The following is a 26,990-nucleotide window of genomic DNA, read 5'->3' on the forward strand; positions in this document are numbered from 1 at the left end:
GCAACCGTATGAATATGAAAGGACAGAAAGATGGAGAAGAACGGGAAGAGCCAGAAGGCGGGACAAAATGGGGTGGGAAGAGTTCTGATAGTAAGGATAAATAGTCTGCCGGGGAGGAGTTCATCTTTCTGGGAGAGACAGTGAACTGGAGTGTGGTTGCGACTGAATAAGGTGAAGTTCAGATGTGGAGTTGATGGGATGTGTCGCTGTAGGCGCGTCAGCAACTAGGAAAGTAGAGAAGAAACGACGGGGTTGTAAAAACCGAGCTTGTGGATTGTATAGTTGTTGAGCGTGGTTGGAGAGAGATGGGAATTTGACGAGGTGGTAAAGCACCTGTGTTGGGGAAGGCAAATGGATTGGAAGCTGAATGCGTGGCGTTCAAGGATACGGAGGGGGTGGCACGAATTTGGTGAAGCGGATATTTGGACAACGTTGGGGTATGAGAGGATAGGTCGATCAAGTTTTCTAAGTGTGGAGAACAGCAGAGGGATGGCGGAACATCACGTCAGTTTCAGTGTACACACACATTCCGCCCGTACACGTCTCGCGCTGCTCGTGTCTAGGAGGGGGCGTTGAGGACGTGCTGGGACGGGGCAGCGCTTTGCCCCCCGTCCAGCCGCGGCACAGCACCGGTTTGGCTGTGCAGACAGCGCGGTAATCACATTCGCCTGCGACCCTTCCCAGCGCACCAAAAGTGCCTGATTTGCGGCTGTCCCTCGATGTTTCTGCCCGCCCATTGTCCGACGTAATGGAATCATTTAGGAGCTCGCGTGCCGCTAAATTCGCACAAAGCGCGCTCATAATCTCATCAGCGGCGATACGGAGGCTCCAGGAGGGATGAGGCTGTGGTCGCCGCTCTCTGAACACACGCGCATCAGTAATGTGCACACCACCCGTATTTGCTGTGGGAACCGTGTGCGGTCAAGTACAAACGCCGCGAGAACCATTCACCCCAACTGCGTTCCGTAAACGTACGAGTACATCGTGAAACGCACGCAACACCGAAGAAAAATGGAGATTGTTACATCATGAACAAACAGTACCAGACTTATAATCCAGTATTTCCATGCTTGTGGGATACAGTGACTGACATTTCATCCTTGAGCGAGCTTATTATCAATATTTTCAAAACCATGCGTGAAAAATAACGTGAGCACATTGTGGCTATTGGGTTTATTAAACTTTACTGGAACTTTTCAGCTGGTAATCGCAAAGCAGCATGCCCAAAGACGTGCACATGACTCTTATCGCCTTCTTTATGACTCTTAAGAAAGATTGACACGATTTATTTGAGGGACTTGGAAGATCCATTATGACAGATCGCGAAGACAACTGGCTGTAGTGTAATGACTCACACCGGGTGGTGCGAGGTGGACTCAAGAAATTAGTGTGGTATGAATAATGTGGTCTGCCGGCCGGGGTGGCTGAGCGGTTCTAGGCGCTTCAGTCTGGAACCGAGCGACCGCTACGGTCGCAGGTTCGAATCCTGCCTCGGGCATGGATGTGTGTGGTGTCCTTAGGTTTTTTTTTTTTTTTTTTTTCGTCAGTCTACTGACTGGTTTGATGCGGCCTGCCACGAAGTCCTTTCCTGTGCTAACCTCTTCATCTCAGAGTAGCACTTGCAACCTACGTCCTCAATTATTTGCTTGACGTATTCCAATCTCTGTCTTCCTCTACAGTTTTTGCCCTCTACAGCTCCCTCTAGTACCATGGAAGTCATTCCCTCATGTCTTAGCAGATGTCCTATCATCCTGTCCCTTCTCCTTATCAGTGTTTTCCACATATTCCTTTCCTCTCCGATTCTGCGTAGAACCTCCTCATTCCTTACCTTATCAGTCCACCTAATTTTCAACATTCGTCTATAGCACCACATCTCAAATGCTTCGATTCTCTTCTGTTCCGGTTTTCCCACAGTCCATGTTTCACTACCATACAATGCTGTACTCCAGACGTACATCCTCAGAAATTTCTTCCTCAAATTAAGGCCGGTATTTGATATTAGTAGACTTCTCTTGGCCACAAATGCCTTTTTGCCATAGCGAGTCTGCTTTTGATGTCCTCCTTGCTCCGTCCGTCATTGGTTATTTTACTGCCTAGGTAGCAGAATTCCTTAACTTCACTGACTTCGTGACTATCAATCCTAATGTTAAGTTTCTCGCTGTTCTCTTTTCTACTACTTCTCATTACCTTCGTCTTTCTCCGATTTACTCTCAAACCATACTGTGTACTCATTAGACTGTTCATTCCGTTCAGCAGATCATTTAATTCTTCTTCACTTTCACTCAGGATAGCAATGTCATCAGCGAATCGTATCATTGATATCCTTTGACCTTGTATTTTAATTCCACTCCTGAACCTTTCTTTTATTTCCAGCATTGCTTCCTCGATATACAGATTGAAGAGTAGGGGCGAAAGGCTACAGCCTTTTCTTACACCCTTCCTAATACGAGCACTTCGTTCTTGATCGTCCACTCTTATTATTCCCTCTTGGTTGTTGTACATATTGTTTATGACCCGTCTCTCCCTATAGCTTACCCCTACTTTTTTCAGTATCTCGAGCAGCTTGCACCATTTTATATTGTCGAACGCTTTTTCCAGGTCGACAAATCCTATGAAAGTGTCCTGATTTTTCTTTAGCCTTGCTTCCATTATTAGCCGTAACGTCAGAATTGCCTCTCTCGTCGCTTTACTTTTCCTAAAGCCAAACTGATCGTCACCTAGCGCATTCTCAATTTTTTTCCCATTCTTCTGTATATTATTCTTGTAAGCAGCTTCGATGCATGAGCTGTTAAGCTGATTGTGCGATAATTCTCGCACTTGTCAGCTCTTGCCGTCTTCGGAATTGTGTGGATGATGCTTTTCCGAAAGTCAGATGGTATGTCGCCAGACTCATATATTCTATACACCAACGTGAATAGTCGTTTTGTTGCCACTTCCCCCAATGATTTTAGAAATTCTGATGGAATGTTATCTATCCCTTCTGCCTTATTTGACCGTAAGTCCTCCAAAGCTCTTTTAAATTCCGATTCTAATACTGGATCCCCTATCTCTTCTAAATCGACTCCTGTTTCTTCTTCTATCACATCAGACAAATCACCACCCTCATAGAGGCTTTCAATGTATTCTTTCCACCTATCTGCTCTCTCCTCTGCATTTAACAGTGGAATTCCCGTTGCACTCTTAATGTTACCACCGTTGCTTTTAATGTCACCAAAGGTTGTTTTGACTTTCCTGTATGCTGAGTCTGTCCTTCCGACAATCATATCATTTTCGATGTCTTCACATTTTTCGTGCAGCCATTTCGTCTTAGCTTCCCTGCACTTCCTATTTATTTCATTCCTCAGCGACTTGTATTTCTGTATTCCTGATTTTCCCGGAACATGTTTGTACTTCCTCCTTTCATCAATCAACTGAAGTATTTCTTCTGTAACCCATGGTTTCTTGGCAGCTACCTTCTTTGTACCTACGTTTTCCTTCTCAACTTCTGTGATGGCCCTTTTTAGAGATGTCCATTCCTCTTCATCTGTACTGCCTACTGCGCTATTCCTTATTGCTGTATCTATAGCGTTAGAGAACTTCAAACGTATCTCGTCATTCCTTAGTACTTCCGTATCCCACTTCTTTGCGTATTGATTCTTCCTGACTAATGTCTTGAACTTCAGCCTACTCTTCATCACTACTATATTGTGATCTGAGTCTATATCTGCTCCTGGGTACGTCTTACAATCCAGTATCTGATTTCGGAATCTCTGTCTGACCATGATGTAATATAATTGAAATCTTCCCGTATCTCCCGGCCTTTTCCAAGTATAGCTCCTCCTCTTGTGATTCTTGAACAGGGTATTCGCTATTACTAGCTGAAACTTGTTACAGAACTCAATTAGTCTTTCTCCTCTTTCATTCCTTGTCCCAAGCCCATATTCTCCTGTGACCTTTTCTTCTACTCCTTCCCCTACAACTGCATTCCAGTCGCCCATGACTATTAGATTTTCGTCCCCCTTTACATACTGCATTGCCCTTTCAATATCCTCATACACTTCCTCTATCTGTTCATCTTCAGCTTGCGACGTCGGCATGTATACCTGAACTATCGTTGTCGGTGTTGGTCTGCTGTCGATTCTGATTGGAACAACCCGGTCACTGAACTGTTCTCAGTAACACACCCTCCGCCCTACCTTCCTATTCATAACGAATCCTACACTGTTATACCATTTTCTGCTCCTGTTGATATTACCCGATACTAATCTGACCAGAAATCCTTGTCTTCCTTCCACTTCACTTCACTGACCCCTACTATATCTAGATTGAGCCTTTGCATTTCCCTTTTCAGATTTTCTAGTTTCCCTACCACGTTCAAGCTTCTGACATTCCACGCCCCGACTCGTAGAACGTTATCCTTTCGTTGATTACTCAATCTTTTTCTCATGGTAACCTCCCCCTTGGCAGTCCCCTCCCGGAGATCCGAATGGGGGACTATTCCGGAATCTTTTGCCAATGGAGAGATCATCATGTCACTTCTTCAATTACAGGCCACATGACCTGTGGATACACGTTACGTGTCTTTAATGCAGTGGTTTCCATTGCCTTCTGCATCCTCATGTCGTTGATAATTGCTGATTCTTCCGCCTTTAGGGGCAATTTCCCACCCCTAGGACAAGAGAGTGCCCTGAACCTCTATCCGCTCCTCCGCCCTCTTTGACAAGGCCGTTGGCAGAATGAGGCTGACTTCTTATGCCGGAAGTTCATTGGCAGAGCAGTCGTTTTTACTGAGGCGATTCAGGTGAAACAGTTCCCAACGTTATTACGGCCTCACCACTGGAATTAACAGATTTTTAACGCGGAACGGAGGTGGTTGGAACTAGAGGTAAGGGAATTACATTTCGAAGAGTGTACCGAGAGTGACAAATTTCAGGATTTACCTCTCACCTCGGACACTGCAGTCACCTACAGCCTTCACATAACGACCGAAAGCAGCGGCGTTTGCGTAGAGTTTTCAGTGGTAACAGACAAGCAGTATTGCGTGAAATAACCACAGGAAAAGATGTGGGACTTACCACTTCGTTAGGACAGTGCAGCGAAATTTGATGTTAACGCTCTATGGCAGCAGACGACCGATGCGAGTGCCTTGCTAATAGAATTTCCATATTATTTTTATGATGAGCTGTTTCAGTTTATTCGTTTGTGCTAGTAATAATTAACGCATATTCATTGTACATTGCATGTAAAATAGCTACTGTGATACCTGAGCTGGCAGACTCTTGCAGATGGACACAATCTATCACGCGAAAGCGTACTTACGACGTTTCAAGAGTTAGTTTTAAGCGAGAAATCTAGTAATATTATACAGTATCCTACGTGTTGCTCCCGTAGGGACCGTGAAGGTAAGATCAGACAGACTGCCGCGCGCACAGATGCTTTTAAATAGTAGTTGTGCCGGCGCACCATACTTAAATGGCAACCCCATTGTGTAGCACAGTGGTAAGTACTCTCTGCCGTGCACTTCATTGTGGTTTGCAGAATACAAATGTAGATGCATCTTTCTCTTCGAAGTTTTTTATGTAATACATAGCGTGATACAGAAAATACCAAAACAAGGCGTTAAAATAATGAAATCGCTTTAGGAATACAGAGTACGCTATTTCATCTCAAATACTTCGAACTTTGGCCTTTACTCTCTGCTTTACTCACAGTACCTATCAACGTGCCGCTAAGTCTGGTAACACTTATTGCATGTCAATCAGTTTAGAGTATAATAGTACGGAAATTATAAAAACTTAGTCTTTCCCATTTTCTTGTTTTCCTTCTGGCGCTCCTCCTAATACGATCTTTATTCATAGATTCAATCATTCCCGTTTCCTTTTATCACAAATTTCACTACTTCCTTAACATTCCTGTTGATGAACGTAAATTTGTCAAAAACTACGGCGTGCACACACTTTATTCAATATGTAAATATCACTACAGATATTCGAATTTAGGTTATGACATGTTCGATATGCCTGCCATCATTGGCGACGATGTTGCGTAGACGAATAACGAAATTCTGCATGACCCGCTGAAGTATCTGAACATCGATGCTGTGGATGACCTGCTGAATGGCCGTTTTCAACTCAGAAATGGTTTTGGGGTTATTACTGTACACCTTGTCTTTAACACAGCCCCACAAAAAGGAGTAGCATGTGTTCAGATCCACAGAATATGGCGGCCAGTCGAGACCCAAGCCAGTGTCCTGTGGGTACCCCAGAGCCAGAACGCCGTCCCCAGAGGGCTCCTCCAGGACATCAAACGCTCTCCCACTTCGATGGGGTCAAGCTCCGTCTTGCATGAACATCATCTTGCCGAAATCAGGGTCACTTTGAATAACGGGGATGAAATCATCTTCCAAAACCTTCACGCACGGTTCGGTAGTCACCGTGCCATCATGGAATATCGCACCAATTACTCCGTGACTGGATATTGCACACCACACAGTCACCTGTTAAGGGTGAAAAGACTTCTCGATCGCGAAATGTGGATTCTCAGTCCCCCAATTGCGCCAATTTTGCTTATTGACGGACACATAGAAATGAAAGTGGGTTTCGTCGCTAAGCCAAACCATACAACGCATACTAATTCCCTTCATGCCCTGCAGCCAACCGTGCAGTTTGAACGTCCTAACGTAAACCGTTCAGTTATGGCGATTTTATTTCATAAGGGTCAACAATTGTCAGCTTGTATGTAATAAAATGGAACACCTACAGCCGTCTTGCCGACGTTGTTTATTATACAGCTACCAATTTCGGTGATTCAGCACTCCATCTTCAGGACTTAAATGCCGCTGCAGGGGAGGGGGGGGGGGGGGTGCTCCCATCGCAAACACGATAACATCAGTGGGCAACATCCCAGACGGTATCCCCGTAAGATTTTATGTTGACTATGCTACAAATACAGTACCATCTTAGCCATCATATGTCAGAGATAATTGGAACAGCAGAAAGTTCCACGGGACTGGAATAAGGCCCAGGTCATAGCAATCTATAAAAAAGGTAGAAAATCGGAAGAACATAATATACCGCCCAATTTCACTGACATCGGTTTGCTGTAGAATCATGGAACATATTTTGTGTTCAGACATCATGACCTTTCTAGACTCTGAGAAGCTCGTCTGCAGAAACCAGCACGGTTTTAGGAAACAGCGGTCATGCGAGACACGGCTGGCCCTCTTTGTGCATGATATACAACAGGCTCTAGATACCTGCTCCCAGGTTGCTGTCATATTTCTCGACTTTCGAAAGGCGTTAGATTCAGTTCCGCACTGTGCCTTGCTACAAAAATGCGCGCTTACGGTCTATCCGATGACATATGCGGTTGGATAGAAAGTTTTCTAACAGACAGGGAGCAGTATGTCCTCCTGAACGGGGTGACTTCAACAGAAACAAGTGTAACCTCAGGAGTGCCCCAGGGCAACGTAATAGGTCCTCTGCTTTTTACAATTTACATAAACAATCTGGTTGATGGTATTGATAGCGGCCTTAGACTGTTTGCCGATGATGCTGTAGTTTACAGGAAAGTAGTATCACACGAAAGTTGTGAACAAATCAATGAGGATTTGCAGAAAATAAATGCGTGGTGTAATGACTGGCAGTTATCTCTCAATATTAACAAGTGTAACCTACTGCGTACAACAAGGCGAAAATCCCTATTAATGTACGAGTACAAAATAAATGGCTAGTCTTTGGAAGCGGTAACGTCCGTCAAGTATCTGGGTGTGACTATTCGAAATGATCTCAAATGGAATGATCAGATTACACAAGTAACGGGTAAGGCGAACTCTAGATAGCTGTTTATTGGTAGAATCGTGAAACGATGCAGTCTTTAAACAAAGGAAATAGCGTCAAGGGATTGAGAAGGTCCAAAGAAGAGCGGCAAGGTTCGCGACTGGTACATATAGCCTTCGCGAGAGCGTTACAAATCTGATAGAAAGTTTGAAGTGGGGCATACTTGCAGATAGACGGCGCCCTGAACAGAAGGGGCTGCTCACTAAATTCTGAAAGCCGATCTTCACCGAGGATGTAGAGCAAAAAATGGTTCAAATGGCTCTGAGCACTATGCGACTTAACTTCTGAGGTCATCAGTCGCCTAGAACTTAGAACTAATTAAACCTAACTAACCTAAGGACACCACACACATCCATGCCCGAGGCAGGATTCGAACCTGCGACCGTAGCGGTCACGCGGTTCCAGACTGAAGCGCCTTTAACCGCACGGCCACACCGGATGTAGAGCATATATTATTACCACCAACTTTAAAATCGCGCAATGATCACCATTCAAAGATAAGGGAAATTAGAACTCGTACTGAGGCGTTCAGACAGTCGTTTTTCTCTCGCGCGATCCGCGAGTGGCACAGAGGGGGTGAAATATGAATTGTGCTCTCCGCCACACACTCCTTGGTGGCTAGCGGAGTATATATGTAGATGTAGATGTAGACTGGTTTCCGTAGACTGTAACAGCGATGTTGTGTCTGCACCCATCAACTACGAACTGACGGCTGGAGACACAACATCGCTGTTACAGTCTATAGAAACCAGTTCATTGATGTTGACCACTGACGTCGTTGTGTATGCGATGGTAGTTCACCCCTCACCGTCATTTAAGGTCTGAAGATGGTGTATTGAATCACCGAAACTGGTATCTGCATAATAAACCACATCTAAAGGACGGCTGCAAGTGTTCAACTTTATTAATTAAAGTCTAGAGTTATTCTTATCCTTCAGCGATACGCATAAATTTTAGACGTCGTTGTAACTGAATACCTCAGTATTAATGCACCAGATACGGCCATCAAAGACAAATCTTCCGTTTACGAGTCTGTGTGATATATGAGCGTCGTAATTAGTGCACGTTCCGTCACCAGATGTGATGAACTGCTTACAGAACTATAAGACATGCAGCAACGTCTTTTTAAACATCACCGGTGTAATAGAGATTGTAAGTGAAATAGTGAAATCGAGATTTTCTCTGGAAATATCTGTAAGTTGACACAGTTACAGTAAAATTTTTATTTGAATAAATGTTCCCCTTTTTTTATTGATTAACGTTCTAGATCTGGTGTGTTTCCTTGCATATGATCTATTGAGGAAACGCTGTATTGATGTGTGAGGTGCTGAAGAGCACATAGTTTGTTACATTATAATTACTGCAGTTTACAATGCAATGAAATGCATAAATTAACTATTTTCCTTGTAATTATTTAATTGCCAAGAAAAATGTTTTTTTTTTTTCAGGAGTGGACAGAATCTACAGGAAGTGCTCGCGTCATCTGGAGAAACGGCTGTTCAGGCAAAAAGGAAGGTAAGTAATACTAAGCCTCAGTGTAACTTTTTTTATAATTCGGTACCTACATCGAAATGAAAAGACTTTAAAGTCTCTTGAGCGTAGAGTCGGTCGACATTAAAGCGCAGATATTTTTAACAAATATGTATGAAAAGGCTACGCGTAGAATTACGCTTTGGGGGGCCTTGGCGGTTCCTATTTGAGCTAAAAACATGCGTTCATAAGTAGCTATATTACAGTATAATAAGTAAGGTTTGTACGACGAACCGGAGCTCGTTCCCAGGCAGATAGTGCGAATCGATTAATTCCTTTGCAAAAAGATTTTAATTGAGCTGAATTTAATGCTCAGAGAATGGCATGTGCTACGTTTGGATTCTATGTGCACAAACACTCACCCTTAAATGAATCCGGACTGGAGCGAGACTGATGGTTCAAATTTTGTTCACGGACCTAGGTCTAAGGTAAGTTTTTACAGTTTGAAAAAAAAATCTTGCTTCGTTTGGATTTTACTTGCAAAAAACATGCTTTTATCTGGGAGATTTTCGTTGCGTGCCACTTCTAAACTCTAAACTTGAACGACTTGCTTGAAATTGTGGACGAAGACAAATAAATATGTGAAGTCAAAATTGATTTTTTCCATCCAATAATCGTTGTCTTTACCGAAATAAGATAATTTAAAGTCGAGCTAAATGCAGCACGTAAAATTCGTTCTTAGGTGAACTGAATGCGCCGAAACGATTTAAAGTGAATAAAACATGGGGCCGGCCGCGGTGGTCTCGCGGTTCTAGGCGCTCAGTCCGGAACCGCGCGACTGCTACGGTCGCAGGTTCGAATCCTGCCTCGGGCATGGATGTGTGTGATGTGCCAAGGTTTAAGTAGTTCTAAGCTCTAGGGGACTGATGACCACAGATGTTAAGTCCCATAGTGCTTAGAGCCATTTGAACCATTTTTGAATAAAACATGCATTCTTACGATGAAATTGAAAACTCGCTTCTAGAAATCTAGTTTCATTGGGATTTTACGTGCAAAAACACATTTTGTGAATTTCTTTACGCGCGCCACTTTTATGTTTTAGGCTTGTGCGACCCGGTTCAAATTGCCTAACGAGGTAGACAAGTGCGTGTAATTAATGGACATCCAGCTGTTTTGTGAAAGCTTTACCCGTTGCCACGATATAAGCAACATGGTCCGAAAAACAATGTAAATACCTATACCGGATCAGTCGTCGCCCGAGACAACAAAAATGTACATCAATTGCTAAGTTATGGCGATCTAATGTCAAAAATATGGTAGAGTAAAAGTTGGAAAACAGAATGAAAAATGGTCTTACTACAGCACAAAAAAGGCGACATGTCTTGGGCAGAGTTAGGGACGTAAAAGAAGCGGACTAGCTTTTCGACTTATCTGGCATCTTCAACGGCATTTAAATCAAGACATCTTGATATGATAGCGATTTATACGAATTAATCCTATTTCCCCAGGGCAGTGAACTCTCTTAGCTCCGAGGTGTTGGCACACCTGCATCTTGCAGTTTCTAGGCTAAAGTCCCTGGTCATGTGCTCAAAATCCAGAAGATTTGCTGGCCATAGTGAACAATATATAATATATGGCGGAAGAGCATATATGTAATAACTCAAATGGCTCTAAGCACTATGGGACTCAACTTTTGTGGTCATTAGTCCCCTAGAACTTAGAACTAGTTAAACCTAACTAACCTAAGGACATCACACACATCCATGCCCGAGGCAGGATTCGAACCTGCGACCGTAGCGGTCACGCGGTTCCAGACTGCAGCGCCTAGAACCGCTCGGCCACTTCGGCCGGCTATGTAATAACTAAAAAAGTTTTTATGGGGGGACAGAATTTCTGAGGGTGGATTTGTTCCTAAAGTGGGGGGGGGGGGGGGGAGGAGGAAGCTAGAAGATTTTTTTTTTTATTTCTGGGGGGACCACTTCTCCCAGAAACCTACCCCCGTTAGATGTATATTGAAACGTATAAGAACAAACAGACAAAAATTCATGTGCTTCTACAGTGTGGGATGCATCTACAGTAGGAAGTATCCGAGAGGGGCGGTGCATTTGTAATAGGAAGTATCCCAGAATGGGGATGCATGCATCCTAAACTTTAATGACACATTGCGTCATATTACAGGGAATGACAAACGTCATGTTCTGTAGCGCCATGGCATGTATCATGTTATACAACATCGTATCATATATCACGTTACTTTACTTGACACGATGCATTACATAACATGGGTACTTACGTACTTATACTAACAAGTAAAAAAAGCGCGAATATGTCAAATTGTTAGCTAGGTTCAAAATGGTTCAAATGGCTCTGAGCACTACGAGACTTAACTTCTGAGGTCATCAGTCCCCTAGAACGTAGAACCACTTAAACCTAACTAACCTAAGGACATCACACACATCCATGCCCGGGTCAGGATTCGAACCTGCGACCGTAGCGGTCGCGTGGTTCCAGACTGAAGCGCCTAGAACCGCTCGGCCACCCTGGCCGGCGAAGAGCTAGGTTCTTTCTTTTACATCCCTGACTCCGCCCAGGACATATTCGCCTGTTTTTGTGTTATGTTAGGAACATTTTTCATTCTGGTATATACCAAATTTAAATTCAAAATAGATATTTTAGTAACTGTAGTTAAGTTTGTGGGTATTTACGTACGTCGCCGAGGAGCTTGTGTGTAAAGTTACATTCCAGCAGTAAAGACTCAGAAAGAGCAAAGGAACGATGCTCTCCGGAACAGGCTTTCATTCCATCCTCTGAATAACAAAGATGTACGTCTCAGAGCAGGAGGTGGTCACTGGAACGTCTACACACACACACACACACACACACACACACACACACACACACACACGGAGCGCCGGCCGCTTCTGACGCCGCGGCGCTCCGCGATGCCAAATTGATTCGCAGATTGAATTTCAAATGCGCGGGCTTTTGTCCGGCCCGTGTTTGCGGCAGTCTGTTGTGCCGGAGATCCGCCATTAGCATTGTTATTGCACGCGGCGCAAGCCGGCGGGCGCAAAAAAATAAATGAACCCGCCCGGGGCTGGCTGCGCTGCCCTGCGCTGCGGTCGCAGTTATGATTAATACAGCTCTCCGCGGCATATGCTCCGCCATTGTCAAACCGTGGCGCGGAGAGGACGCGCTTTATAACAGCTCGCGCTAGCTGCAGGGACTCCCATAGCGCCAGATACGCGCCAACTTAATTTGCGTTACTGCCGCAGGAGGCGTGCGCTGTAAGCGAGTCGTTTGCATATTCTCTAACATAGGAATTTCGCTGTAACCCGCTGTGATATGGACAAAAATAACACACTTCCTTGTTTTTACAAACACGCACTGGAACAGTATATCTGCAATCATTCATCGTGTCCCATAGATAACATGAAGAAGGGGAACCTTCAGGCATTTGGAAATAGTCATGGTATACATTAATAAAACACAAGGAAAACATAGAAATTAATATGCATTCTGAATTAACTACAGACTATCACTACACTGCTTAATGCTATTCACGCTTGTGCCATCTATGTGTAGTCACAAAAATTAGAAAGGACACTGTTACTTTGAAAGATGCTGCCGCTTACTCCCTCATACTAAATATATTTCGTTTATGTCCTGCAGGTTTAGTATTTGCATGGCAGCAATGATGTTTACAGACGTAGGTAATACTTTCCAAGAAAAGCAAATGCTGAGTCGTAATAGTAGTACTTTACACCACGTAGAAAAAAGGGGAAGAGGTGTCCTAAATGCGGTCTCCTTTACAGACGGACCACACTGTCCTAGAATTCTCCCAATAAACCGAACTCGACCATTAGCTTTCCCTACCACAGTCCATACATGCTTGTTCCATTTCACAACGTGTTCAAACGTTACCCCAGATATTTAAACGGCGTGACTGTGTCACGCGCCGCGCGGAGGTAGCCGAGCGGTCAAAGGCGCTCTGTCACGGTCCGCGCAACTCCCCCGTCGGAGGTTCGAGTCCTCCCTCGGGCAAGGGTGTGTGTGTTGTCCTTAGCGTAAGTTAGTTGAAGTTAGATTATGTAATGTGTAAGTTTAGGGGCCCATGGCCTCAGCAGTTTGCTCCCATAAGACCTTACCACAAATTTTCCTTGAATGTCGATAGTCAGCTAACTTGTACAACGAGTGGCTAACGAAGTACGTTTTCAATTTTCTTTTGAATTAGTTGGAATTCTCAATTTATTTTTGTGTCCTGTATTGTAACTGTGGAAATCACTTATCAACTGAAACTGCCGGCATCTGTGGCCGAGCGGTTCTAGGCGCTTCAGTACGGAACCGCGCTGCTGCTACGGTCGCAGGTTCGAATCCTGCCTCGGGCATGGATGTGTGTGATGTCCTTAGGTTAGTTAGGTTTAAGTAGTTCTAAGTTTAGGGGACTGATGACCTCGGATGTTAAGTTCCATAGTGCTTAGAGCCATTTGAACCATTTTCAGTTCAAACTGATTTTTGTTGTCAGCGATACAAACCATTAAGGGGTAAATTTATTGGTAAATGAGTGTAAGAATTCCAAGATTTTTAAAAACGCCTCTGCAATGTATATGGTTATCTATTTTACAAAATATTTTTCCGCTCTCTCCCGCTGAATAAATTCTTTATTTTGGATACACTGCCCCAGAGGATAATTCCATAAGACGACGGAGAGTGAAAACATGTAAAATGAGCGAACAATCTCGTCTTTATATGGAGACAATAAAGCATGCAAAGGACGCGGAACTCAGGTTTTTGATTCCTTTATCTATGTGTTGATGCTATTCTAACTTATTATCTAATTGTACACCAAGAACTTTTAACAGTGTGTTCCATTTACTGAATGAATATTGAGGTCTACTTACGCTGCTAACAGGTCATTATTGGTAGCTTGAAATCGCGTAATATGAATCTTTGTCAGATTAAGATTTAAATAGCTGTGAGCCATTTAAAGGCGTGTGCAACTATAATCTGAACTGTGACTGCTAAGGTTGAGTTTAGACCCATTATCAGTATATTTGGATCGTCAGCAAAAATTACAGTTTTTGAATTGCTCTTTAAAGTCAGAGGAAGATCATTTACACTGATAAGCCGAAATATTTTGACCACTGCCCACGGCGACGTTGGATGCCATCTGCTGCAGTTGTGGCACGTGACGCGGTAACGAAAGTATGTAAGTGGAGCAGACACCGAAGGCATATCACCCTAGCGAAGGTATGGGCTGCAAAGGAGAAAATCCATTGAGATAAGCGACTTTGACAAAGGGCAAATTATTATCACGCAGAGCCTGTGAACAAGTGTCTCGAAAGCGGCGAAGCTTGTCGAATGTTCACGTGCTATTGTCGTGAGCATCTACGGAAAGAGGTAGAGGACAGCGAAACTAGCACTTGTGGCTAAATGGTAGGGAGTCCATCAGTCTTCACGCAGAACGTGGAGTTCGGCAGCTTGTCTGCTCTTTAAAGTGGGACACAAGTTGATCTGTGGCATCTCTGCCGAAAGAGCACATTGAAGGTGGACACCGTTCTTCGTACATTGTTGAACATGGGGAACCGCAGCGGAGCTCCACTACGTGTTCACATGTTACCCAACGACATCGTCAATTACGATTGCAGTGGGCACGGGACTATGGGGATTCGACCGTCGATCAATGGAAACGTGTCGGCTCTTCGGGTGAATCCCATTTTTGCCACACTACGTCGCTGGTCGTCTCTACAATGCCTGAGCACTGGTGCTGAGCACTTACTGCTGTTACGTGTTCTCTTGTTTTCAATGTTTTCTATTTGCTTCAGCCGATATTATGGAGGTAAGCGTCTTTTTATGACGTTTGCAAGTCAGCTACGACTTTCTGGTTAAATAGCATGTATGTCATGTGACGGGTTCACTGACCGAAACTGGATGTGAATAAATGCCGTGTAACACAGCACAATGTGTATGATGCATTTATCCATGTATATACAGGATAGTGACCGGGCCAAATATCTCACGAAATAAGCACCAAACGAAAAAACTACAAAGAACGAAACTCGTCTAGCTTGTGGGGGGAAAACCAGATGGTGCTATGGTTGACCCGCTAGATGGCGCTGCCATAGGTCAACCGGATATCAACTGCGTTTTTTAAAATAGGGACCCCCATTTTTTATTACATATTCGTGTAGTACGTAAAGAAATATGAATGTTTTAGCTGGACCCCTTTTTTCTCTTGGTGATAGATAGCGCTGTAATAGTCACAAACGTGTAAGTACGTGGTATCACTTAACATTCCGCCAGTGTGGACGGTATTTGCTTCGTGATACATTACCCGTGTTAAAATGGACCGTTTACCAAAAGCGGAAAAGGTCGATATCGTGTTGATGTATGGCTATTGTGATCAAAGTGCCCAACGGGCGTGTGCTATGTATGCTGCTCGATATCCTGGACGACATCATCCAAGTGTCCGGACCGTTGGCCGGATAGTTACGTTATTTAAGGAAACAGGAAGTGTTCAGCAACATGTGAAACGTCAACCACGACCTGCAACAAATGGTGATCCCCAAGTAGGTGTTTTAGCTCATGTCGCGGCTAATCCGCACGTCAGTAGCAGACAAATTGCGCGAGAATCGGGAATCTCAAAAACGTCGGTGTTGAGAATGCTACATCAACATCGATTGCACCCGTACCATATTTCTATGCACGAGGAATTGCATGGCGACGACGTTGAACGTCGTGTACAGTTCTGCCACAGGGAACAAGAGAAATTACGGGACGATGACAGATTTTTTTGCAGGCGTTCTATTTAGCGACGAAGCGTCATTCACCAACAGCGGTAACGTAAACCGGCATAATATGCACTATTGGGCAACGGAAAATCCACGATGGCTGCGACAAGTGGAACATCAGCGACCTTGGCGGGTTAGTGTATGGTGCGGCATTATGGGAGGAAGGATAATTGGCCCTCATTTTATCGATGGCAATCTAAGTGGTGCAATTGGTTTAAATGGCTCTGAGCACTATGGGACTTAACATCTGTGGTCACCAGTCCCCTAGAACTTAGAACTACTTAAACGTAACTAACCTAAGGACATCACACACATCCATGCCCGAGGCAGGATTCGAACCTGCGACCGTAGCGGCCACGCGGTTTCAGACTGAAGCGCCTAGAACCGCACGGCCACACCGGCCGGCTAAATGGTGCAATGTACGCTGATTTCCTACGTAATGTTCTACCGATGTTACTACAAGATGTTTCACTGCATGACAGAATGGCGATGTACTTCCAACATGATGGATGTCCCGCACATAGCTCGCGTGCGGTTGAAGCTGTATTGAACAGCGTATTTCATGACAGGTGGACTGGTCGTCGAAGCACCTTACCATGGCCCGCACGTTCACCGGATCTGACGTACTCGGATTTCTTTCTGTGGGGAAAGTTGAAGGATATTTGCTATCGTGATCCACCGACAACGCCTGACAACTTGCGTCAGCGCATTGTCAATGCATGTGCGAACATTACGGAAGGCGAACTACTCGCTGTTGAGAGGAATGTTGTTACACGAGTTGCCAAATGCATTGAGATTGACGGACATGATTTTGAGCATTTAATGCATTAATGTGGTATTTACAGGTAATAACGCTGTAACAGCATGCGTTCTCAGAAAAGATAAGTTCACAAAGGTACATCTTTCACATTGGAACAACCCAAATAAAATGTTTAAACATACATACGTTCTGTATTTTAATTTAAAAAACCTACCTGTTACCAACTGTTCGTCTAAAATTGTGGCCGGCCGGTGTGGCCGTGCAGTTCTAGGCGCTCCAGTCTGGAACCGCGTGACCGCTACGGTCGCAGGTTCGAATCCTGCCTCGGGCATGGATGTGTGTGATGTCCTTAGGTTAGTTAAGTTTAAGTAGTTCTAAGTTCTAGGGGGCTGATGACCACAGATGTTAAGTCCCATAGTACTCAGAGCCATTTGAACCATTTTCTAAAATTGTGAGCCATATGTTTGTGACTATTACAGCGCCATCTATCACAAAGCGAAAAAAGTTGTCCAACTAATGAAACATTCATATTTCTTTACGTACTACACGAATATGTAATAAAAATTAGGGTTCCTTTAAAAAAAAAAACGCAGTTGAGATCCGTTTGACCGATGGCAGCGCCATCTAGTGGGACAACCATAGCGCCATCTGGTTTCCCCCTTCAAGCTAGACAAGTTTCGTTCTTTGTAGGTTTTTCGTTTGACGCTTATTTCGTGAGATATTTGGCCCGGTCACGATCAATGGACCACCCTGTAGATGCTGTTGACAGTCGCCTGAGAAAAATTTTGATGTTATTTTCTTCCACAAATATTCCACGAAATGACCACAGCGAGAAAAAAAATGGTTCAAATGGCTCTGAGCACTATGGGACTTAACATTTGAGGTCATCAGTCGCCTAGAACTTAGAACTACTTAAACCTAACTAACCTAAGGACAACACACACATCCACGACCGGGGCAGGATTCGAACCTGCGACCGGAGCGGTCGCGCGGTTCCAGACTGCAGCGCTTAGAACCGCTCGGCCACTCTGGTCGGCTCGGCAGGGCGAGAAACCAGAGACATTGGAGGTCATAAGCGGATGTACCGACGGTCGTCTTCGCACGCACCAGTCGCGAATGTAGTCGAAAAGCAGGTACACGATAGCGGTAGTAGAAGTGCCTTGCGGCGCACATCACTAGGTAGCTGCGGTGTGCTCAGCTAGACAGAGACTCGGATGCATTTGACCGCATTCTGGGACGGCTCGTCCTTACCAGGAGGGCAGCGCCGACGACGGCGAGAGCGACGTCTCGCAGTGTTTGGTGGCGCCGCTCGGCCGCGCCCACGCGCCTGACGTCACAGACGGGTGAATGGCGCGCCTCCACCTCGGCGGTCGCAGATCACAAGGCATCCGAGATTAAAGGCGCAACCCAAGGAGCAGCCGGAAAACGCCCCGTCTCTCCCGTATTAGCCTCATCCTGCCTTTGACGGCGGGCGTCTCGGTCTCCGTGGCCCCGCTCTGTTTCCGTATTAAAAATGCAGGCCTTGTCATGCGCGCAGAGGAAGTGGCTCACTCCAGACGGAAGACGGACTCTTTGAAACTTCTGTTCACTCATTACGGGGGGCATTTTCGCGTTGCGATGTTAAACATTGTGACCTGCAACGCGCATTACTTGTTGCCGCAGGTAATCTGGGAGCGCGGCCGGCATTCCTTTGTCGAGTCGGCACAAAGCAGCGCCAGGGTGGAGTGCGCTCCACGTAGTTGAGCTCTGTTAGGAGCCAGCGTGCGGCCCGGCGGCACACAGGAAGACGAGAAAGGTGCAGGTCGGGACAAAGCGGCTGCCGTCTCCACTACTGGCGTTATTAGCTGGCCCGCGTCTCTCCTAGAGCGAGTGCATCTTGATGCCGCGTGCTGCTCGAAACGAGTAGCGGCTCACAAAGCTCGGAGTTTCTCATTAATTCTCCGAAAGCACTGCCCTGTCCTCTTTTTACCACCCACTTTTGTCCGAAGGTGGCTCCACCGTCGAGGACCCCGACAATGCATGCACCTGTGGAGATTTTGTCCAACATCCCCGGAGACAAATAAATTGTATAGCCGGAAAACGCCTTGTCTTTTCTTCCGTATATGGTTCAAATGGCTCTGAGCACTATGGGACTCAACTTCTGAGGTCATCAGTCCCCTAGAACTTGGAACTACTTAAACCTAACTAACCTAAGGACATCACACACATCCATGCCCGGGGCAGGATTCGAGCCTGCGACCGTAGCGTCGCGCGGTTCCAGACTGAAGAGCCTAGAACCGGTCGGCCACTCCGGCCGGCTATATGGGATTCGTAGCTCGTCGTGTACCCTCCTGTTTCTCGTACTATACTGCGCAACAAACTTACAGGATGTCGCCCTTAAAGCCGTCGTCACACAGACCGTGCTGTCGAACGTTAACGTTGAGCGTGCCAAGTTCAGCGAGTTGCTGAACGCTCAGGAACGATGGTACTTGCGCATACTGCACGTGGGCCCCCAACGTGATATACGCGATCGCAACGCACTCCAGAGGCAGTTGAGGGATGTTTCTAGATCGTAAATCACGTCCTTTTCTTAACGGGCGCGCATAAAATTCCCACCTTAGCTTTATTAAAACGCACATTTCCTCCATCGTCCACGAAAAGGAAAGTACCATGTCCAATCAGTAAGGACACAGGCTTATAGAAGTTCCGTTACAAACAGTGGGGTACAAATTTGGAATACTTCTCCGCATAAGATAAACATTATTTCACCATGCCCAGATTTTATTGAAACCCCAAGGACAGTCTTACTTGATCACTGCAACATGTGAATTACGAAGCGTAAAAGAAAACGGAGCAAAATGTCTTTATACAAGTAGCGCAAGCTGTCCTGCAGATTAAGCCAATCGAACAAATTCACGCCTCAGAAGAAGGTGAACTTATATTTACATAACATCAAATATTATAATATATATTTATATTAAACTAATAATAAAGTATCAGAACCTAATAAAAACGCGAATGTTAGGAAAAAAATTTGGAAGTAACAAGACGCGAAACACTGCCCCTACAATCATCTCAATACAGAATAGTTGCGCTACTCATTACGCTACCCTAAACCAACAACGCTCTCCCTCTTTCTCATTATAGTATGTTACCCTTGATGAAAACCTTAACGTAGATATGTTACTAATTGAGATTTAATTGTAACAAATTATACCAAGAATGCGTTTTGGGTGGATCCTCAGTGTGTGGCTGCTTTCAAATAGCCTATTCTCATAATACGCAAGTTACAATAATTCTTTGGCCACGAATATGATGTTTCTCATTGTTTTATTGGAACGAATCACACAGTTAACAGCGGGTGTTCCAGTGATTCTCAATTTCCTTGTGCTCAGAAACGGCATATATACATATAGGCTTGAAATGAATCCCAATATGGCGCCTCACAACTCTGTTCTAAAGGGAGACGGCGTGCGTGTGACGTAGGTGGCGTTGTGCCGTCTCATTGGTCAACGCTCAGACGCACGCTCAGAATATCTGCCGTGCCAGATATTGCTCCGAACGTTCGGAAAGTCTCCCGAACGTGCTATTCCACGCTGTGACGTCAGAAACTCGGCTCGGACCAACGCTCAACGTCGGCACACGGACCGTGCTGTCGAACGTTAACGTTGAGCGTGCCAAGTTCAGCGTGCTGCTGAAAGCTCAGGAACGGTGCGACTTGTGCATGCGGTACGAGGGCCCCAACGTGGTATATATGGCAACGCACTCCAGTGGCAGTTGAGGGATGTTTGGCTCTGAGCACTATGGGACTTAACATCTACGGTCATCAGTCCCCTAGAACTTAGAACTACTTAAACCTAACTAACCTAAGGACATCACACAACATCCAGTCATCACGGAGGGATGTTTCTAGTTCGTAAATCACACTGTTTACTCAACAAGTATTTGTTAAATTCCCACGTTAGCTCTATTAAAACGCACATTTCCTCCATTGTCCACGAAAAGGAAAGTACCATGTCCAACCAATAAGGACATAGGCTTATAAAAGTTCCATTACAAACAGTGCGGTACAAATTTGGAATACTTCTCCGCATAAGATAAACATTATTTCATCATTCCCACGTTTTAGTAAAACCCCAAGGTCAGTCTTGATCACTGTTCCTATCCAGTAGCAGAATCCTCGCAAAATGTGAATTACGAAGCGTAAAAGAAAAAGGAGCAAAATGTCTTTATACAAATAGCGCAAGCTGTCCTGTAGATTGCCGGCCGGAATGGCCGAGCGGTTCTAGGCGCTACAGTCTGGAACCGCACGACCGCTACGGTCGCAGGTTCGAATCCTGCCTCGGGCATCGATGTTTGTGATGTCCTTAGGTTAGTTAGGTTTAAGTAGTTCTAAGTTCTAGGGGACTGATGACCTCAGAAGCTAAGTCCCACAGTGCTCAGAGCCATTTGAACCATTTTTTTGTCCTGTAGATTAAACCACTCGAACAGTCACCCCTCAGAAAAAGGTGAACTTATATTTACATAACGTCAAATATTATAGTACATACTTATATTAAACTAATAATAAACTATCAGTACCTAATAAAAACGCGATTGTTAGGAAAAAAAATTGAAAGTGTTAAGGCACGAACCACCGCCACAACAAACAACTCATTACTGGACAGTAGCGCTACTGATTATGCTAAACCAACGACACCCACATGGTACCTAGTCATATTATATTACACGTTGCTGAAAACCTTAATCGTAGATATGTTACTTATTGAAATTTAGTTATGACAAATTGTACCAAGAACAATGCGTTTTGGGTGGATCTTCAGCGTGTCGCTGCCTTCAAATAGCCTACTCTCATAATACGCAAATTACAATAATTCTTTTGCCACGAATATGATGTCTCTCATTATTTTATTGGAACCAATCACACAGTTAACAACGGGTTCTCCAGTGATTCTCAATTTGCTGGTGCTCAGAAACGACTTATATACGTGTAGGCTTGAACTGAATGCTTAAGCCGTCGGCACACGGACCGTGCATCCCAACGTTGAGCGTGCCGAGTTTCTGACGTCATAGCGTGGAATAGCACATTCGGGAGTCTTTCCGAACGTGCAGAGCAATATCTAGCTTGTCAGATATCCTGAGCGTGCGTCTGAGCGTTGACCAATCAGATGCACAACGCCACCTACGTCACACGCACACGTTCTCCATTCAGCACAGAACTGTGAGGCGCCATTTTGGCATTCAGTTCAAGCCTACACGTATATATGTCGTTTCTGAGCACCAGCAAATTGAGAATCATTCGAAAACCTGTTGTTAACTGAATGATTCGTTGCAATAAAATAATGAGAGACATCATATTCGTAGCAAAAGAATTATTGTAACTTGCGTATTATGAGAGTATGCCATTTGAAGGTAGCGACACACTGAGGATCCACGAAAAGCACATTGTTCTTGGTACAATTTCTTATAATTAAATTTCAGTTAGTACCATAGCTACGATTAAAGCTTTTAGCAAGTGGTAAAATCTTATAATAGGGGGCTGAAGAAACTGTTGTCACTGTAGCGTAGTGAGTAGCGTTTTTGATTGATGATCTGATGATTGTTCGCATCTCACGAAAAGTGACATGGACTTTCGACGTATCTACTAGCTCATTTATATATATTGTGAAAATTAATGGTCCTGCAACCTTCCTTGGGTATACCCAATGTTATTTATATGTCTTAAGATTTCTCTTCATTGAGAATGACATGTTCCGTTCTATTTTACAGAAACTGTTCAGTCCAGTCACACAGCTGATCTGATATTCTGTGCGCTCGTATTTTGGTAACTAGGCGTTTGTGCAGAACTGCACAGAACCCCCTCCGGAAGCCAACGAGCACGGCACGTCCTTGGGCACCTTTACATATTACTTTCTGGGTCTCGTGGACGAACAGAGCGAGCTGAGTTTCACACGATCGCTGTTTTCGAAACCAATGTTTATTCGTACAGAGGGGATTTATTTACTTAATCTTTGCGATTTTCGTTATTAAATTTAGGCACCTGCGGTAACTTCACAACAAACGAACATTGCTCTATACTTCTCCTCTATTGTCTTTTACACATTCGATTTACCAAGTCTTCACTTTTTCGTCGTAACTTCGTCCTCGAACAGAGGTCGCTCGGGTCATTGGTTTCTACCCTTTCGCGCGCCTGGAGTGACCTCGACCGATGCCAGCAAACCTCTCCCTCACTGTGGCACTGTCACCGAAGTGAAAGCGAGAGCCGGCTCACCCCTCCTGCTTACCAGCACCACTTGCTTCCTCTGTGAAAGCTGCAGAATGTGATCTCCACCTCGATAGAATAAAATATCCATCGTCTTGAATGTATCTTACTTTATACTTTTATTTTTTAACATGTCATGACACAGTGCTGCAACAAACCAACGAACAAACATAATTCAAGAGATACACATTTTAAATTTGATCTGGCCAGTCGTTTCTTGGGTAAAATGAATATCTTGTAGTTGGCATTGTGCCTATATCGAAACTTTTTTCTGTGCATTCCTTCAACTTTCCGGCAGGACATCCTCCAACAACACGTCTCAAGATTATTGTAATAGCTTTTGCTTCATCTTCGACAACCACTCAAAATCCGAAAACAGTGTGGACGCATAAAAGACGACTGTGAGTTGTAAGTACATTGGCACCCATGCCAGTGTCTATAAGCAAAACAGCTTTTTGGCTGTAGAGCGTATTATGCTGTAATAAATAAGTAAAGAGGAGAAAATCGTGAGGTATAACAATTGGACATGTGATTCGGAACCATCAGACTATTTTTACGAGAACACTACAACATCAATCGATAGAAGTATCGGTCGGTATCAGCTTTACTTTTTTACTCTGAGATATCGATAGTAAACTGGGATATATTTCTAATCTTAGCACTATATTGCTTGAGATTTCACACCTTTCGATACCAGTCACTCCAAATACATTTACGCTAGTGTTAGTAAACAAACACAGTAAGTTTCGTTCTCTGGTACCACTTATTGCATTTTACCTTAATTTCACATCATGTATTGAAAACGTGGAGCACCATATTAGTGCGAATTAATATGTTTTCAGGGGACATCTTTCATAAGCTCGTAGTGTCAAATGCATTGTTCGAAACATATACACCATTATGTAATTTTACATCTATGATAAATTGTTTATTTAAACGTTACAGCTAGATCAGTCTGTTCAGGCTGTGAAAAGATCGCGAGAAATCTATTTACTGTGCAACTGATGCATCGATGAGCTTTCCGGAGCGGGAAGTTCCCCGGCACGAATCCGCCCGGCGAACTTGTGTCGAGATCCGGTGAGCCGGCCAGTCTGTGGATGGTTTTTAGGCGGTTTTTCATCTGCCTTATTCCTTCTGAGCTACACTGTGTCGGCGATTGCTGCGCAAACAAGTTCTCCACGTACGCGTACACCACCATTACTCTACCACGCAAACATAGCGGTTACACTCGTCTGGTGTGAGACGTTCCCTGGGGGGGGGGGGGGGGGGGGGGAGGGGGAGGGCGAACCGCACGATAACCCTGGGTTCAGTGTGAGGCGGCGGAGGGGTGAAGTGGACTGGTAGTCGTCGTGGGGTTGTGGACCACTGCGACTGCGGCGGGGACGGAGCCTCCCCGTCGTTTCTAGGTCCCCAGTTAACATACAACATACAATGCTTCGATGAAATAACTGCTACTAATCAATTCTAGGAGACAAGTTACACTAAGCTTTAATTTCAGATCTATGTTGTTGTTGTTGTTGTCGTTGTTGTGGTTTCAGTCCTGAGACTGGTTTGATGCAGCTCTCCATGCTACTCTATCCTGTGCAAGCTTCTTCATCTACCAGTACGTACTGCAGCCTAAGTCCTTCTGAATCTGCTTAGCGTATTCATCTCTTGGTCTCCCTCTACTGTTTTTACCCTCCACGCTGCCCTCCAGTAATAAATTGGTGATCCCTTGACGCCTCAGAACGTGTCCTACCAACCGATCCCTTCTTCTAGTCAAGTTGTGCCACAAACTCCTCTTCTCCCCAATCCTATTCAATACCTCCTCATTAGTTATGTGATCTACCCGTCTAATCTTCAGCATTCTTCTGTAGCACCACATTTCGAAAGCTTCTATCCCCTCCTTTCCAAATTATGTATCGTCCATGTTTCACTTCCATACATGGCTACAGTCCATACAAATACTTTCAGAAACGACTTCCTGACGCTTAAATCTATACTCGATGTTCACAAATTTCTCTTCTTCAGAAATGCTTTCCTTGCCATTGACAGTCTACTTTTTATATCCTATCTACGTCGACCATCATCAGTTATTTTGCTCCCCAAATAGCAAAACTCCTTTACTGCTTTAAGTGTCTCATTTCCTAATCTAATTCCCTCAGCATCACCCGACTTAATTCGACTACATTCCATTATCCTCGTTTTGCTTTTGTTGATGTTCATCTTATATCCTCCCTTCAAGACACTGTGCATTCCGTTCAACTGCTCTTCCAAGTCCTTTGCTGTCTCTGACAGAATTACAATGTCATCGGCGAACCTCAAAGTTCTTATTTCTTCTCCATGGATTTTAATACCTACTTCGAATTTTTCTTTTGTTTCCTTTACAGATCTATGTTATATACCCAAAAGGGAACTGAATGACTGACATAGCAGCAATAAAAGGATGCGCTGAAAAATTTCTCCCTATTTTCTACGCGAAAACTAAACCTTTTAAATACACTCCTGGAAATGGAAAAAAGAACACATTGACACCGGTGTGTCAGACCCACCATACTTGCTCCGGACACTGCGAGAGGGCTGTACAAGCAATGATCACACGCACGGCACAGCGGACACACCAGGAACCGCGGTGTCGGCCGTCGAATGGCGCTAGCTGCGCAGCATTTGTGCACCGCCGCCGTCAGTGTCAGCCAGTTTGCCATGGCATACGGAGCTCCATCGCAGTCTTTAACACTGGTAGCATGCCGCGACAGCGTGGACGTGAACCGTATGTGCAGTTGACGGACTTTGAGCGAGGGCGTATAGTGGGCATGCGGGAGGCCGGGTGGACGTACCGCCGAATTGCTCAACACGTGGGGCATGATGTCTCCACAGTACATAGATGTTGTCGCCAGTGGTCGGCGGAAGGTGCACGTGCCCGTCGACCTGGGACCGGACCGCAGCGACGCACGGATGCACGCCAAGACCGTAGCATCCTACGCAGTGCCGTAGGGGGCCGCACCGCCTCTTCCCAGTAAATTAGGGACACTGTTGCTCCTGGGGTATCGGCGAGGACCATTCGCAACCGTCTCCATGAAGCTGGGCTACGGTCCCGCACACCGTTAGGCCGTCTTCCGCTCACGCCCCAACATCGTGCAGCCCGCCTCCAGTGGTGTCGCGACAGGCGTGAATGGAGGGACGAATGGAGACGTGTCGTCTTCAGCGATGAGAGTCGCTTCTGCCTTGGTGCCAATGATGGTCGTATGCGTGTTTGGCGCCGTGCAGGTGAGCGCCACAATCAGGACTGCATACGACCGAGGCACACAGGGCCAACACCCGGCATCATGGTGTGGGGAGCGATCTCCTACACTTGCCGTACACCACTGGTGATCGTCGAGGGGACACTGAATAGTGCACGGTACATCCAAACCGTCATCGAACCCATCGTTCTACCATTCCTAGACCGGCAAGGGAACTTGCTGTTCCAACAGGACAATGCACGTCCGCATGTATCCCGTGCCACCCAACGTGCTCTAGAAGGTGTAAGTCAACTACCCTGGCCAGCAAGATCTCCGGATCTGTTCCCCATTGAGCATGTTTGGGACTGGATGAAGCGTCGTCTCACGCGGTCTGCACGTCCAGCACGATCGCTGGTCCAACTGAGGCGCCAGGTGGAAATGGCATGGCAAGCCGTTCCACAGGACTACATCCAGCATCTCTACGATCGTCTCCATGGGAGAATAGCAGCCTGCATTGCTGCGAAAGGTGGATATACACTGTACTAGTGCCGACATTGTGCATGCTCTGTTGCCTGTGTCTATGTGCCTGTGGTTCTGTCAGTGTGATCATGTGATGTATCTGACCCCAGGAATGTGTCAATAAAGTTTCCCCTTCCTGGGACAATGAATTCACGGTGTTCTTATTTGAATTTCCAGGAGTGTATAACAAAC

The 26,990-nt window shown here is 45.1% G+C and overlaps 1 protein-coding gene across 1 annotated transcript in view; it reads left to right on the top strand.

Moving 5' to 3' along the window:
• The window catches only part of LOC124606532 (frizzled-5-like), a 1,074,024-nt gene that overhangs the window by 751,638 nt on the left and 295,396 nt on the right, over positions 1 to 26,990 (top strand). Inside the window, exon 5 of the mRNA XM_047138517.1 lies at positions 9,266 to 9,332. Coding sequence (XP_046994473.1) covers positions 9,266 to 9,332 — 67 coding nt within the window. The remainder of the gene's footprint in view (positions 1 to 9,265; positions 9,333 to 26,990) is intronic.

Source organism: Schistocerca americana, chromosome 3 (assembly GCF_021461395.2).
Source record: "Schistocerca americana isolate TAMUIC-IGC-003095 chromosome 3, iqSchAmer2.1, whole genome shotgun sequence".
In the NCBI taxonomy this organism is placed as follows: Eukaryota; Metazoa; Arthropoda; class Insecta; order Orthoptera; family Acrididae; genus Schistocerca; species Schistocerca americana.